At 44.4% G+C, this 15722-nt stretch overlaps 1 protein-coding gene and 1 pseudogene across 3 annotated transcripts; one reads left to right on the forward strand and one right to left on the reverse strand.

Annotated features, from left to right (window-relative positions):
• The first annotated feature begins 6 nt into the window (after positions 1 to 6).
• LOC105494042 (homocysteine inducible ER protein with ubiquitin like domain 1) lies at positions 7 to 12334 on the forward strand. Of its 3 annotated transcripts, XM_011762139.2 has the most exons (8): positions 7 to 547; positions 4022 to 4099; positions 4188 to 4262; positions 5488 to 5618; positions 7719 to 7841; positions 8382 to 8732; positions 10599 to 10704; positions 11579 to 12334. In XM_011762139.2, exons 1-8 carry the CDS (start codon positions 227 to 229, stop codon positions 11741 to 11743), a joined length of 1350 nt encoding a protein of 449 aa, XP_011760441.1. In that variant the 5' UTR covers positions 7 to 226; the 3' UTR covers positions 11744 to 12334. The 3 variants fall into 3 exon arrangements, with proteins under 3 accessions (XP_011760441.1, XP_011760443.1, XP_011760442.1); XM_011762141.2 differs by lacking the exon at positions 11579 to 12334 and having other exon boundaries at positions 8382 to 8575; positions 10599 to 10703; XM_011762140.3 differs by lacking the exon at positions 4188 to 4262 and having other exon boundaries at positions 89 to 547.
• A 2508-nt stretch (positions 12335 to 14842) lies between these two features.
• On the reverse strand, positions 14843 to 14964 carry LOC112428929 (small nucleolar RNA U3; annotated as a pseudogene).
• Between the last annotated feature and the right edge of the window lie 758 nt (positions 14965 to 15722).

Genomic DNA, 15722 nt, shown 5'->3' on the forward strand with positions numbered 1-15722 from the left:
CCACCCGAGCTGGGGGTCCCCCAGGTCTCAGGCCAAGCTCCCCGCGCGGCCTACAGCGCACCCAAACATGGCCGCCGAACTCGGGTTCCCGGGGCGCAGCCGCGCCTCGGGGTGACGCAGAGGCGGCGGGTTGCATCAGCCCGCGCCCACGTGCTCGGTCCGCCCTCTGCCACCCGGATCCGGGCGCCGATTGGGCCACGTTGGGACAGTGCCTCCGCCTCAGCCAATGGGCGGCAGCCACAGAGCGTTCTGTCCGCAGAGCCGGGCGCGGGGCTCCTATAAAAGGCGCCCAAAGCGGGGGCGCGCGCCCCAGAGACGCGAACGGTCGTTGCGGAGGTTGCGGGCGGCTGCTACGCCACCTGTCTGGCACCTCGGAGCGCAGAGGAGCCCCGACGCCGCCATGGAGTCCGAGACCGAACCCGAACCCGTCACGCTCCTGGTGAAGAGCCCCAACCAGCGCCACCGCGACTTGGAGCTGAGTGGAGACCGCAGCTGGAGCGTGGGCCACCTCAAGGCCCACCTGAGCCGCGTCTACCCCGAGCGTCCGGTGAGAGCGGCCCCGAATTCCCGCCCCTAGGCTGTGGTCCCCCGCCCTCTGCTAGGAATGCCACGTCCGCCTGCCCTGTCCTGTGGCCTCCTCCCCTTGACGGCTGCGATCGCCCGGCCGGTCACCTCCCCGAGGGCTGTGGTCTCTCCTTCCCTGCCCCGCCGACGCTGGCTCCCCTCTGTTGCCCAGGGGCCGTCAGTAATCAGCAGCCTGACCTTGGGCGAGTCATTTCACCCTCCAAGCCTCTTTCCCCCCAGCTGCCAGGCAACTCGGTATTCCTAACTGAGCTTGCATCCAATGGCTAGAAGTAAGAAAACATCCGTGCTGCAAAATGAGGTTTCTGAACGCAGCCTCTCTGCGGGGAGAGGAGCGGGCAGGTGCCACCCGGGGCCGTGGCTTGAGAAACCTGGGGACCGCCCAGACACTGTGGACGGAAGGCCCCACACCCAGAAGCAGGACGTGGCTCTTCTCCTCCCTGTCCACCTTCCGCCGTGCCCCTCCCTGTCGCACTGGACCGCGCAGCCATTGCCGAGTCCCGGGGTGGAGCCCCGTGCACTTTCTGACCAAGAGCGACTGAGAAGGGAAGCAGGCAGGAGTCGCCTTCAGTCTGGTTTTAGGACGGCAGCCTCTCCATTATTAGCAAGACTTCCTTGCTTTGTTTTGGTTGACGCATCTGTCAACATCACCCTTAGCACCGCCTGCCCTGGCCACCACGTGATGAGGCTGTAAGCTGGCCCTTCCTGTATTTACTTTCTGCTCTGATATTATGTAAGTGTCAGCAGTGTTCTTCACTGCCCACGAGCATAATTCTTCATCACACAGGAGAGGGCATCCGGGTAGGAAAAGATAGTGAAGTCGTGAGTTCCAACTTGTGGTAGCGCCTGTGTCTGTTTTTGTTCCATATGGTTAAGAATGTTTTAGAAGTGAGTTTTCCTTCTGAGTTGTTATTTTGAAATTTGCGTATTTATTTCGTAAGCTTGCATTCCATGTCCTCTAGAATTCACCCTGGCACATTTTTCAGTTTCACTATAACTGCTTCCAAGAAACTGGGTGGCTGTGTTGCCATGAGAATGGCTATTGGGTACACAAATTGGTGAAGCAGGTGTAGCCTATGGTTGCATCATATGGCAAAAGGCAGGGTTTTGGAGGAGGGTTTTTCTTGAGGGCTTCCTTTGGTGAGGAACGCGGCTCCCATCTGTTCAGTCTGAAGACCTAAGATTGTAAACAAATACCTCTCAGGTATACAAATTTGTGTCTAAAAATTATTATGGCTGAAACATACTTATCATTTGTTTTCTGTGGTAGAAAATGATATATTATGAGAAGGCCTACTTTGTAATAGTCGTTGACTTTACTTAATATTTTTCTTTTTTTTTTTTTTTTTTTTTCTTGAGACGGAGTCTCGGTCTGTCGCCCAGGCTGGAGTGCAGTGGCCTGATCTCGGCTCACTGCAAGCTCCGCCTCCCGGGTTCACGCCATTCCCCTGCCTCAGCCTCCCGAGTAGCTGGGACTACAGGCGCCCGCCACCACGCCCGGCTGATTTTTTGTAGTTTTAATAGAGACAGGGTTTCACCGTGTTCGCCAGGATGGTCTCAATCTCCTGACCTCGTGATCCACCCGCCTCTGCCTCCCAAAGTGCTGGGATTACAGGCGTGAGCCACCACGCCCGGCCTATTTAATATTTTTCAAATCAGCCATCTGCGTGAAGACTCAATATCAAGTTAGGCCTTTGAAAGGGGGAAAATGAAAACCACCGGCAGCTGTGGTTTTCTAGCCTTTTCTAGTGGTTGAACTCTAATAAATGCAGGACCCTACATATACAAAAGGTAATGTTCTACAAATGTATGTATATATTAGCATTTACCTTTAAAGTTCTCACCTGTCAGTGAGAAAACCGGTGAACACAGCATTCAGTATATTTATTTTGGTTCAGTTACAGTGTCAAAAAGTCCTGATGTATATGGATAAGTAGATGCACTTTTTGCCGTTTTGTTTGTTTTAAACAGCTTGCTTTAATTATCTCAAGCTACTTGGTAGGAACACCTTTATTCCAGGTTTTGCATAATCAGTTATTCTGGCACGAGTAGATTAACACCTTAGTGATCTCCAATAGACAGTTTATATGTTAATATTATTTGAAGCCATTATTTTTAAGTACAGTTTAGAAGGAGTTTCAAATAGATTTTAAAAATGAGATTTGTAGGCCGGGCGCGGTGGCTCAAGCCTGTAATCCCAGCACTTTGGGAGGCCGAGACGGGCGGATCACGAGGTCAGGAGATCGAGACCATCCTGGCTAACACAGTGAAACCCCGTCTCTACTAAAAAATACAAAAAACTAGCCGGGCGAGGTGGTGGGCGCCTGTAGTCCCAGCTACTCGGGAGGCTGAGGCAGGAGAATGGCGTAAACCCGGGAGGCGGAGCTTGCAGTGAGCTGAGATCCGGCCACTGCACTCCAGCCTGGGCGACAGAGTAAGACTCCGTCTCAAAAAAAAAAAAAAAAAAAAAAAAAAAAAAAGAGATTTGTATAAAAGAGTGTGCAGTCCCTGTGGCGTTAAAATCGGTGATATGGAGAAGAGGGGTGGAATTGTGACACTGTGGCAGCAGATGACCTTGGACAAGTCAGTTTTTCAGACTTTCCTCCCTTAAAATAGGGACACTAAATCTCACAGGGTGGTTGTGTATAATGTCACCCACATGCCATCTCCTCTATAACTGCATTTGTATGCCAAGAAATCATCTGTGAAGGCTTCAGTTTAGGATAGCTTCACATTATTTTGGAGCACTGCTAGGTGGATTTGGTTAAGGCTGGCCTTTCGGGAGTACTCTGAGTTTTCTCTGAAACCGAACTCGATTTGGTTGTAGGTGCCCTGTTTGCTGTTTGTTGCTTTTAGTAACAGGAATCAGTTTACCTGGGAGTTAAGAAGTACATTGCCATAGGTTTGGACTGGAGATAATTTGCCTTTTTTTTTTTTTTTTTTTGAGATAGGGTCTCACTCTGTTGCCCAGGCCGGAGTGCAGTGGCGTGATCTTGGCTCACAGCAACCTCTGTCTCCCGGGTTCAAGTGATTCCCCTGCCTCAGCCTCCCGAGTAGCTTGGGTTACAGTCACAAGCCACCACACCCAGCTAATTTTGCATTTTTAGTAGAGATGGGGTTTCACCATGTTGGCCAGGCTGGTCTCGAACTCCTGACCTCAGGTGATCCGCCCGCCTTGGCTTCCCACAGTGCTTGAATTATAGGCATGAGCCACTGTGCCCAGCCGATAATTTGCCATTCTGTGTTTATTTGCATGTTAGAGACCAGTTAAAGACACTTTCTAAATAGAAGTTTTGTATGTGGGGTTTTTGAGCAGGTATTTTCCCGTGATGCTGGGGGGAAACACACATAATCAAATTACTTGTATAAAACAGTTTCTTCTGTGTTTAGGAACTTTTGGGGGTGAAATGCTGACCTGTGTTTTTCTTTCCATGATCAGCGTCCAGAGGACCAGAGGTTAATTTATTCCGGGAAGCTGCTGTTGGATCACCAATGTCTCAGGGACTTGCTTCCAAAGGTACCTCACTTACACATTAACCTCTGAATGTTTTTAAGCACTCACCAGGTTAGGTTCAGGTCCTTAAGTGCCTTCTTATTACTTTTAGCAGGAAAAACGGCATGTTTTGCATCTGGTGTGCAATGTGAAGAGTCCTTCAAAAATGCCAGAAGTCAGTGCCAAGGTGTGTCTCCTTCTACATGATGATAACAATTTGTATCATTCAGACTTTCAGGGGAGTAATAAAAGAAGTTGGATAAAACTTTTATTGAGAGACTGTATGGTGTTATTACCAAGTAATATTTTGTTTCTTTCCTAGGAATTAGAAACTGTATTATCAACACAAGTGATAGGTTCATAGTAGCAGATTGTTCCATTACTGCTGTAGTGGAAAAGTGGAGTTACATATTGCACTATCTTCTGGGATATGATTTGATCTATGGTTACTGTGTATCGAGATTACTGAACTAACACTGATTGGATTTTTATTGAATTTAGCACATAGCAAGTTTTTTCAAAGGAGCCATTAATTTTTATAAAGAGTACAAAAGTGAATATATTTCCTCTGGAAATTTTCATTATGATTAGTTGGATAGGAAAAGATCAGAGTCTTTATCAAGTGATCTTTAAAGAATTTTTTTTGTTTTAAATATGGTCTTGCTATGTGGCCCAGGCTTTTCTCAACCTCCTGAGGCAAGCGATCCTCCTACCTCAGCCTCCTGAGTAGCTGGGACTACAGGCATGTGCGACTGGACCTGGCTCTAAAGACTTCTATGTGACAGACAAAAACATTTATTTTTCATTTCACAATGTTTATTCACATATATGGTGTTAGTATTCTGGTGTAGTGATGCACTCTAAATTTGCATTATATTTCCTAGAACATCTGAACAGAGCATAGGAAATTCCCTATTTTGCCATTATCAATTCTAACAAAAATCTTAAAAGCACTTTACCATTTCATTTCCCTGCACTGTAATTTTTAAAAAATGATCAAAAACAGTATCATACCAAGGCTTACTTGTATGAGAATACTATTTTAGGAAGTTTGGGCCGGGTTCTATTTATAAATCTTGTTGGTCAGATTTCTGCAATGAGTAAGTTTAGCACCATTATCAAGAAGCTTTCTCACCAATGACAACTTCATTGGAAGATTTTAATGAAATTTTAATGAAAGTGTAGCATCGTTACTGTAGGGAAAAAAATGAATATGTTAGCATCTGTGTATTGAAAATTGTGTGTAATAAATGTCAGACTTTTTTACATAATGTTGCTTCTATTTAATTTTGTCACGTTCAGAGGTGGGGGGTAGGAGACATTAAGCCCTTGACAGCAAAATAATTCCTTTCGCTTGATTTCAGACAGTTGCATCAGCTCCCTTGTTCTGTGTTCATGTTACACTTATTTAGGTGGCTGAATCCACAGAGCAGCCCGCTGGTTCTAATCGGGGACAGTATCCTGAGGATTCCTCAAGTGATGGTTTAAGGCAAAGGGAAGTTCTTCGGAACCTTTCTTCCCCTGAATGGGAGAACATCTCAAGGTGAGTGTTATAATAAAGATCTCGGCTTATGCAACGTGAATGTGCCTCATTTGCATCCATTGAAGAGTAAGGTGTGTTTACACGTATATAATCAGAACTTTTAAACCTACAGAATTTTGCTTTACAAATAGCTTCGCTTTAAAGATGTCTTATATATTTAACTTTTCTTAATACACAGCCTTTTAGTATATACAAATTTAAAAAGTAGGCAATGCATATATTGAAAAAAAAATGTAGGTGTTTTATCCTTCCATTGTGCTGACCACTTGGTTGCCGTCATGCTAGAAAATTGCTGCTGCAGGAGAAAAGCTGTTGTAAGCATTGTGCAGCTGCTTTGCTGAGTGGCTTTGTGCTTTATTGTAACAATGGGTGACAACAAGGGAGAGACTGTTTAAGAAGTATTCTTCCAGAGACTTGGGGGTACTAGGAAAGTTGGCCATTTTTTATAACCATTAAAGCTTTTCTTTAGAGCAAAAGTCAAAACTAAATGCTGTGTTCTTTGGATTTGTATAGCTCTTGGAATACCTTGTTTTTTGGGAAAAATTCATTAACTACAAGTTGAAATTCCATAACTCTCCAATTCCCCATCCCCCTTTTCCTAGTAGTTTTTATATGCAATATTTTATAAAGCCAGGTGTTTCAGGAGTGAGTTTTTCTTTTTTTTTTTTTTCCCCTTAATGGAACTTTCAAATATAAACAACAGTGGGGACTAGATAATTAATCCCCACACCATCATCCAGGCCTAATAAATAACAATCAGAGTTTTACCATACCTCATCTATTACCTTTTCCCCTTTTTTTTTTAAAGTATTTAAAAGTAATCCCCAGTTATGTTATTTCATCCCTATATACTTGAGTATATAACTATGAAAACCTTTTAGTTATCCTGTATATCTAGAATGCCATTATCAGATCTAACAAAAATCTTAAAAGCACTCTATCATTTCATTTCCATGCACTGTAATTTTCTTAAATGATCAAAAACAGTATCATACCAAGGCTTACTTGTATTGGAATACTATTTTAGAAATATTCTGTGTATGGAATTTAGTTAAAAGATTGTCAGCATATAAATTGGATAATTATTGGATAGAAAATTATTGGTTAGAAAAACTTAAAACTTCTTCCCTTATTCTGATTCAACTATTTCTAACTTGAGAATTGAGGCTCGTATTTGACTTTCTGAATCTCACCATAGTTAAACTTGATTTCCTTTAACAAATACTTATTGAACAGCCAGTACATATAACTGTGCTTAAGGATATGAGTTGACCTGCAGGAATGACCACATAACCAATTTCTGATCTTCGGGCAATTCTATTATGCTTTCAATTTTGTGATGTGCTACTGAAGAAATACACTGTGTAAGAAGCACAAAGCCAAAGATAACCCACATACACCTGCCCTATGAAGTTGAGGGCTGTGTGGCCTGATTGAAGAAGCGTGCATTTGACATCAGACCAGCTCTGAAATCCAGCCTTGCTACTTAACTAGCTCGGTGACCTTGTGTAAAGCCCCTGTCTTCCCTGAGCTGTACTTGGGTTCCCCTTGTAAAATCTCCTTCGTGAGATTGCTGTGGATGCAGCAGCCTGTACAGGACCCCAGGTAGTCAGTAAGCATGCGCAGGTGATGCCACATGCACACATCACTATAGATACAGATGGAGGGTGGAGGAAGAGGTGTGGATATCAGGAGGATGGGAGAGATTTCCTTCAGGAAAGACTGGGAGAAATGTGACTTTTGAGCTGCCCTCTAAAAGATAAACAGTGGGTTGAGACTTGCAGTGAGACTCAACAAGTCAAAACTGAGCAGGGATCTATCTACTTAACCCCAAAAGGTTGTTTATACATGCACTCAGCAAGTAGGTGGCAAGGGCTGTTGTTTTCCTGTGGGATAGGACTGTGGTAGAAGTGCTATGTCATTTAGTACCTTCCGTGCTTATGGTACATGGGTGCATCATACAGTCATTTACCATGTAACTGCCATAAATCCCATTCTTCTGTCTCTTCCATTTGAATTCTAGATTTTAATTTAAACTTAGTTTTCATTTGCTCATACTCAACCCACTCAAAATGAGTGTTTTTTTAAATCTGTGTATAGGCCTGAAGCTGCCCAGCAGGCATTCCAAGGCCTGGGTCCTGGTTTCTCCGGTTACACACCCTATGGGTGGCTTCAGCTTTCCTGGTTCCAGCAGATATATGCGCGACAGTACTACATGCAATAGTGAGTCCTTCCCGCTGTGCTGGGTGTGGCCAGGGCTCCCGGGAATTGAGAGGGATTTTATCCATGTTACCTGTAAAGTTCAGAATGGAGGGATGAATGTATTTTCATCAGTCTGCAGAGCCCTGCTCTGTTTGGTCTGTGGGTGGAGTAGAGTGTAAATGACAGCTGTTACCTGATTTGTATATTGACACAAGGGTGTTTTTGTCTGATACACAGTTTAGTGACTTTATTTAGAACATGTTACTTTCTTTTCAATTTGTGGTACCTTCAAAGTTTTGTGAAGATTTTAATTTGCTACTGTGCCATAATCTTACAGTGGCCTTGATGTTTAATTCCAGGTGAAATTCACCACGTGGCTTCTCTTAGAAAAGGCATTTATAGATATAGTTAGTAAGGAAGTTCTTCACTAAATTGAAGGAAAATCAAATGCATATCTACCTACTTCAAATTCTTAACAGTAAAAGACTGCTGTGTAAATAAGCCACAGCCTTCACGGTGCTTTGGTCTCAACAGTATCTGCCTCTGTCATTTTTATTTTAGTTTAGCAGCCACTGCTGCATCGGGGGCTTTTGTTCCACCACCAAGTGCACAAGAGATACCTGTGGTCTCTGCACCTGCTCCAGCCCCTATTCACAACCAGTTTCCAGCTGAAAACCAGCCAGCCAATCAGAATGCTGCTCCTCAAGTGGTTGTTAATCCTGGAGCCAATCAAAATTTGCGGATGAATGCACAAGGTGGCCCTATTGTGGAAGAAGATGATGAAATAAATCGAGATTGGTTGGATTGGACCTATTCAGCAGCTACATTTTCTGTTTTTCTCAGTATCCTCTACTTCTACTCCTCCCTGAGCAGATTCCTCATGGTCATGGGGGCCACCGTTGTTATGTACCTGTAAGCAGATGGTTTCTCTAATACAAATTACGCTACATTGTGTTCACACTAAGCAGATTTTGCTCTTTTTTGTTTTTTGTGTTTTTTTTTTTTTTTTTTTTGAGACAGAGTCTCGCTCTGTCACTCAGGCCGGAGTATAATGGCACGATCACTGCAACCTCCGCTTCTCGTGTTCAAGCGATTCTCTTGCCTCAGCCTCCTGGGTAGTTGGTATTACAGGCACCTGCCACCACGCCTGGCTAATTTTTGTATTTCTAGTAGAGACGGGGTTTTGCCATATTGGCCAGGCTGGTCTCGAACTCCTGACCTCAAGTGATCCGCCCACCTTGGCCTCCCAAAGTGCTGGTTTTACAGGCGTGAGCCACTGCGCCTGGCCAGATTTGCTCTTTTTTGAGCAATCTCAGTTACTGTAGAAGGAGGTGTGTTTAAATAGTATATCATTCTGTGGCTGGGCGCAGTGGCTCACGCCTGTAATCCCAGCACTTTGGGAGGCCGAGGCAGGAGGATCACATGAAGCCAAGAGTTCAAGACCATCCTGGCCAATATGGTGAAACCCCGTCTCTACTAAAAATACAAAAAATTAGCCGGGTATGGTGGCGCGGGCCTGTGATTTACTTGGGTAGCTGAGGCAGGAGAATTGCTTGAACTGAGGAGGCAGAGGTTGCAGTGAGCCAAGATCGCACCACTGTGCTCCAGCCTGGGTGACAGAGCAAGACCCTGTCTTAGAATAAATACATAATAAATAGTATATCATTCTGGCACTTTCAGTACAAGGAATTCATGCCTTGGTTGGTTGTATGGTCCCAAGAACATATCAATCCTGTATTAATACAAGAATATTCTCTTGCCCTCTAGATAAGCTACCTTACCTTCCAGGCTCACAAACCAGAATTATGTAGCCATACTGAGGCATGGAACAGCAAATTGTATTTGTTTTGAATGAGAACATATTTGCCTTTATCAGGCCACAGCTGCCTTCCAGGGTAAAGGTCAGGCACTGACTGTTAGCATAGCCCTGAAAGGCAAGGGAATCTTCACATACCTGACATTTGGTTTTAGCTGTGGCCTGGAGCAGTACTCACCTGGGGGTGGTTTTGTACTCTCTCTCCCCAGGGGACATTTGGCAATGTGTAGGTATTTTTGTTTGTCACATCTAGGGGAAGTGGTCCTGCTAGCATCTGGTTAGTAGAAGCAAGAGTGCTGCTGAATTTTCTACAATGCACAGGACAACTCCCACAGTAAATATTTGGCTCAATATGTCACTAGTGCGAAAGCTGAGAAAGCCTGGCCTAGAGTGATGAGTCTTCGTGGTTGAAACTAAAAGAAGAAATTTTCCTTTATAGTAAAAATGGATTTTTATTTTAGCTTTTAAAAATAAAAAATAATTAGAATATAATGAACACTCAAATATCCACAATTAATCATTGCTAATATTTTGTTATATTTGTTTTAAGACTTGGGATTTAATTGGTTTCTTCAAATCAAACAGTTAATATTTTCTATAGTCTCTAGAATCATATATTTAAATGACCAAATGTAGGTTGTCATTATGTTATATATAATGATAGTTTTGTAGGTATATGCTTTCTCCCCACTTTGTGCAGGTTTTCAAGGGCAAGGTTTAGTTCATATATATGAGCATTTATTGAGTGCATACCATGTGCCAGGTGCTATTTATATTGCTGGGTGTGCAATGATGAATAAAACACAGTCCCTGCCTTCAGTGGTCAAACGCCTCTGTAGATGGGTCTTGCAGTGAGCTTATCATCAGGGTACTGCTATGATTAGAGGTGGGGAGCCTTGGATTCTTGAGTAAGTCTCACTGTGACATCAGCTAAGATGGATTTTTATGTGCTTCCTTTGAAGGCATCACGTTGGGTGGTTTCCATTTAGACCGAGGCTGGTTCAGAACTTCCCAAATGATGGTCCTCCTCCTGACGTTGTAAATCAGGACCCCAACAATAACTTACAGGTATGGAGCCTCCCGTGAAGCCCAGGCAAGCTTGACATGATATGCCAGGCTCTCAAATCCGTAACCTTTAGATTTCCAGCTTGTGGTTTACCATTTTATTGGGCTAAATATTTCATGATTTGTTCACATTTCTTCTTAGAGCAGCAGCTATTTTTAAAACATTGAATGTGCCATCACATTCTATCACATATTTTTGACATGTGGCAATTTGCATTTTGGCTTAAGTAAATAACATTTTTTTAAACCCACTATTTTGAGCGTTCAGTGGTCTGTAACAGTGTGTTATACCATAAGAACTGGTATGAAGTGGTTAACTACTAGTTTAATAATAGTTGAAGCCTGGGTGTGGTGACTCATGCCTGTAATCCCAGCACTTTGGGAGACTGAGGCAGGTGGATCACCTGAGGTCAGGAGTTCAAGACCAGCCTGGCCAACATGGTGACAACCCATCTCTACTAAAAATATAAAAATTAGCCGTGCCCGTATTCTCAGCTGCTAGGGAGGCTGAGGCGGAAAGATGGCTTGAACTTGGGAGGTGGAGGTTGCAGTGAGCCAAGATTGCACCGCTGCACTCCAGCCTGGGTGACAGAGTGAGACTCTGTCTCAAAAATAATAATAGTTGCAGATCTAGTTGTTTCATTTGCTCTGCTATTTGCTGCCAGGAGTATTCAAAACTCTGACAACATCAACACGGTTGTGCTGTGGAAGCCTGAGAAAGAGCCCTATCCAGCCTAGGACATCATGCCCTGGGGTCCTGGCTGCCTGCTGCTGTGCCTGTGGGGCGGGGGGCAGGGATTTACCCTGCCCTTTCCTAACATTATTTGGTATTCATCACAGCACTAATCGTTTTCTCATTGTGTTTCATTACCTGTAGGAAGGCACCGATCCTGAAACTGAAGACCCCAACCACCTCCCTCCAGACAGGGACGTGCTAGATGGCGAGCAGACCAGCCCCTCATTTATGAGCACAGCATGGCTTGTCTTCAAGACTTTCTTTGCCTCTCTTCTTCCAGAAGGCCCCCCAGCCATCGCAAACTGATGGTGTTTGTGCTGTAGCTGCCGGAGGCTTTGACAGGAATGGACTGCATCACCTGACTCCAGCTAGATTGCCTCTCCTGGACATGGCAATGATGAGTTCTTTAAAAACAGCGTGGATAATGATATGCTTTTGTGATCAAGCAAAAGCAGAAACGTGAAGCCGCGATACAAATTGGTGAACAAAAAATGCCCAAGGCTTCTCATGTCTTTATTCTGAAGAGCTTTAATATATACTGTATGTAGTTTAATAGGCACTGTAAGTAGAAGGCCTTAGGTGTCGCATGTTTATGCTTGAGGAACTTTTCCAAATGTGTGTGTCTGCATGTGTGTTTGTACATAGAAGTCATAGATGCAGAAGTGGTTCTGCTGGTACGATTTGATTCCTGTTGGAATGTTTAAATTACACTAAGTGTACTACTTTATATAATCAATGAAATTGCTAGACATGTTTTAGCAGGACTTTTCTAGGAAAGACTTATGTATAATTGCTTTTTAAAATGCAGTGCTTTACTTTAAACTAAGGGGAACTTTGCGGAGGTGAAAACCTTTGCTGGGTTTTCTGTTCAATAAAGTTTTACTATGAATGACCCTGGGAGAGACTCCTATCATCCTAGCAGTTTACTCTGCGTTTGTTGTATCTAGATAGTCAACAGTTGAGTTGCCAGTGTTTAACCTGAATGCTTGTTTTTCCAAAGAGGACTGTTTGTGCCAGTAAGAATGATCAGGTAAGGCCATGAAAGTTTTTGTTGGTGTTTGTTTTTGAGATGGGGTCTCGCTTTGTTCCTTGGGCCAGAGTACATTGGCTACTCACAAGTGGGATGGTAGCGGGCTACAGCCCCAAACTCCTGGCTTAAGCCACCTCTTGCCTCAGCCTCCTGGGCAGCTGGGACTACAGGCATGCACCATCACATTCAGCTTAAAAGTTTTAATTTACTAAGAATATACCTGTGTTTCCCCCATTTCGTGATTTAAACAGTGCTTGCTTATATAGGAACCCATCAAAGTTAAATTCCCCACATTTAAAGTTAGTAGTTAGTGGTTTCACCTTGGCAAATCTGCAATAGTTTCACCTGCTCAAATTTCATGCTTTTTGTAAGCTGAGCTTATGTTTGTAATTTTAATCCTTTAAATACTACTGTGGTGACTAATCATTTTTTTTGTTTTTTGGTGGTGGTTTTGTTTTGAGACGGAGTCTCGCTCTGTCACCCAGGCTGGAGTGCAGTGGTACGATCTCAGCTCGCTGCAACCTTCGCCTCCTGGGGTCAAGCGATTCTCCTGCCTCAGCCTCCCGAGTAGCTAGGATTACAGGCGCCCACCACAACGCCCGGCTAATTTTTTTGTATTTTTAGTAGGGACGAGGTTTTACCATGTTGGCCAGGCTGGTCTCGAATTCCTGACCTCAGGTGATCTGCCCGCCTTAGCCTCCCAAAGTGCTGGGATTACAGGCGTGAGCCACCGTGCCCAGCCAGCAACTAATCTTTAAAGCACAGTTTTATATATTTTTACATGAGTAATGTTATGGTAGGTGTTCTACTTGGCAAAGTAAATCAGCCTTTTGTGATCATTTAAATGAATCCTTATTGTAAACATTGTTTACATAAGATAAACATTCACTAAACAACTCATGGCAGGACGCTGGGTAGGGTCAAAGATGTCTTATGTGTGGTTATGCTTTCAAAGCCAACTGAAACCCTTTTGTAAGGAGTTAAATAGCAAAAAGTTTCAATTAACTGTGTGCCTCTGGAACAGAACTATCAGAAGGCAATGAATATTCACAAATTGCGAAGAGATAATTTGCTTCAAGGAAGAAATGACTTGTAACTAGAGTGGGTATGAAATGATGGGGGAAAAATGATGAGGTGTGAAATTACTCACCTTCTTTCCAGTTCAAGGAAAGAAGGGTAGCAGCAGGAGTAAAAGCTCAGCCACAGGATGTGCTCTTCCTGCCAAACAGCTGGATTCTGCACATGCTTGGGAATGAGGTCCTGCTAGTTTAGGAAAACGAACATTAAGGATTCCCAAAGTCTTGGGTGGAAAAGCCTGTTTCTTTTCAGAGGCAAGGCCATCACCATTTGGCAAAGGGCGCAAGGCCCCAGGCAGCTGTGGTACCATCTGCTTCTAAAGGAGCCGAGGTTTCACCCCCTGAAATATCAGTTTGTGGCTTAAACTCTAGGTTCTACAGGTCCAAAATAAATAGTGCCAGGAAGGTGCCCCTGAACAGAGCTGTCCAGGGTTCAGATTGGCACCCCATCTGCACGGGGGCAAACGGGACTCTCAGCAATTAAGGCCTAAGACGGCTGACAGGTGGGACATGGCAGAAATTCAGGGCTTCCACCACAGCTGCTCAATGTGGCATGATCATGGGCCACACACCACTCTGAATACTTAGGAAATTATTGGTTTGGACCTTTATTAAGTAGCAAATAACTGAAAAAACAAAACCCCAGATATCAGTTCTGGCTATAGCAGCTTTCTAAGTCTGTGTTTTTAAGGTGTAATTTCTTGAATCCTAGTTCTGTAGAAGAAACACTCCACCCCCGCCCCTAAAAAATGAGCTTCATGATCAAGTACATTTTGGAACCCGCAGGTTGATCCAAATTCATAAATTTCTTCACTGCAGGCCTTCTAGGGCCTTTAATATGCCTGAAGCTGGGGCTTTCCCTTCCTGAGAACGGCCTAGGACTATCCATGTGCCTCATTTTGGGAAATTTAGTAATGAGTTACTAAATCAACACTTTGGCATTCTACATAGCAAACATACTTTGTTAGATGTGACATCTTACACAATAAACAATGGAGATAAACTTTTTTAAAATTTATTTTTGGCCAGGCACGGTGGCTCATGCCTGTAATACCGCACTTTGGGAGGCCAAGGCAGGTGGATCACTTGAGGTCAAGAGTTTGAGACCAGCCTGGCCAACGTGGCGAAACCCTTCTCTACTGAAAATACAAAAATTAGCCAGGCGTGGTGGTGGGCGCCTGTAATCCCAGCTGCTCGGGAGACTGAGGCAGGAGAATCACTTGAACTCGGGAGGGGGAGGTTGCAGTGAGCCAAGACCGCGCCATTGCACTCCAGCTTGCGCGACAGAGTGAGACTCTGTCTTAATAAATAAATAAGTAAAAGATTTCTTATTTATTTATTTATTTTTACCAGTGCTCTACATGTTCAGAGAAACTTCTCTGGTAACCAACCATAGAAATGATCCCTGAAAGTATAGTCTTAGGAGATAAATATTCTTTCCATAGCCAGGAGGGAGACGAGAAGCCATACCTGTCTACAGTCTGACTGACAAAGGGGGAGGCTCCAGGTCCCCTGGAGAATCCCAGGTTTTATGGAATAATTACTTGGTCCTTTTCAAAGTACTTGAATGTATGTAGGATAGTCTCTGTCTTATCAGCCAGCCCTGCGATCTAGGTGTTCTCCCATTTTGTAGAGGCTTGCAGAGATGAGAGACCTGTCTTAAGGTCTCAAACCCATAACTGGCAGATCTGAGACTATAAATACTCCCTCTCAGGAGTGGACCTCTTCTACAATTTTTTTAGCAGTCCTTATGTGGCAAATATGGCGTGGGGGCCAGGAGACAGAATGAGGCATAGGTTGGGCATGGCCCCTGCCCTCTTGGGTCTTGTAGTCGGCTGTGTGTGGCAAGTACAGCAGCGAGGGCAGACAGGTGTGAGGAGTTCGAGGACGGGGAAATAACACCGGCAGCCCCATCCCAGCACTCCCGCGCAGCAATGGATGTGTGCCACCGACACAGGGGCCGCAGGGTGAGCAGGAGTGACAGGCAGAGAGAGGAAGAGAGCTCTGCCGGTGCAGAGGCGGAGGGAACGTGGTGTGGGAGAACTGGAGAGAATTCCACATGAGTATGAAGTGGGTAGGGAGATTGAGACTGGAGAAAAGGGGAAGCCGGGGCTGCTGACCATGCAAAGCACTGAAAGCACAGCACTCCCAGCCTCAGGGTCCTCCACGATTGGAGACT

Source organism: Macaca nemestrina, chromosome 18 (assembly GCF_043159975.1).
Source record: "Macaca nemestrina isolate mMacNem1 chromosome 18, mMacNem.hap1, whole genome shotgun sequence".
Taxonomy (NCBI): Eukaryota; Metazoa; Chordata; class Mammalia; order Primates; family Cercopithecidae; genus Macaca; species Macaca nemestrina.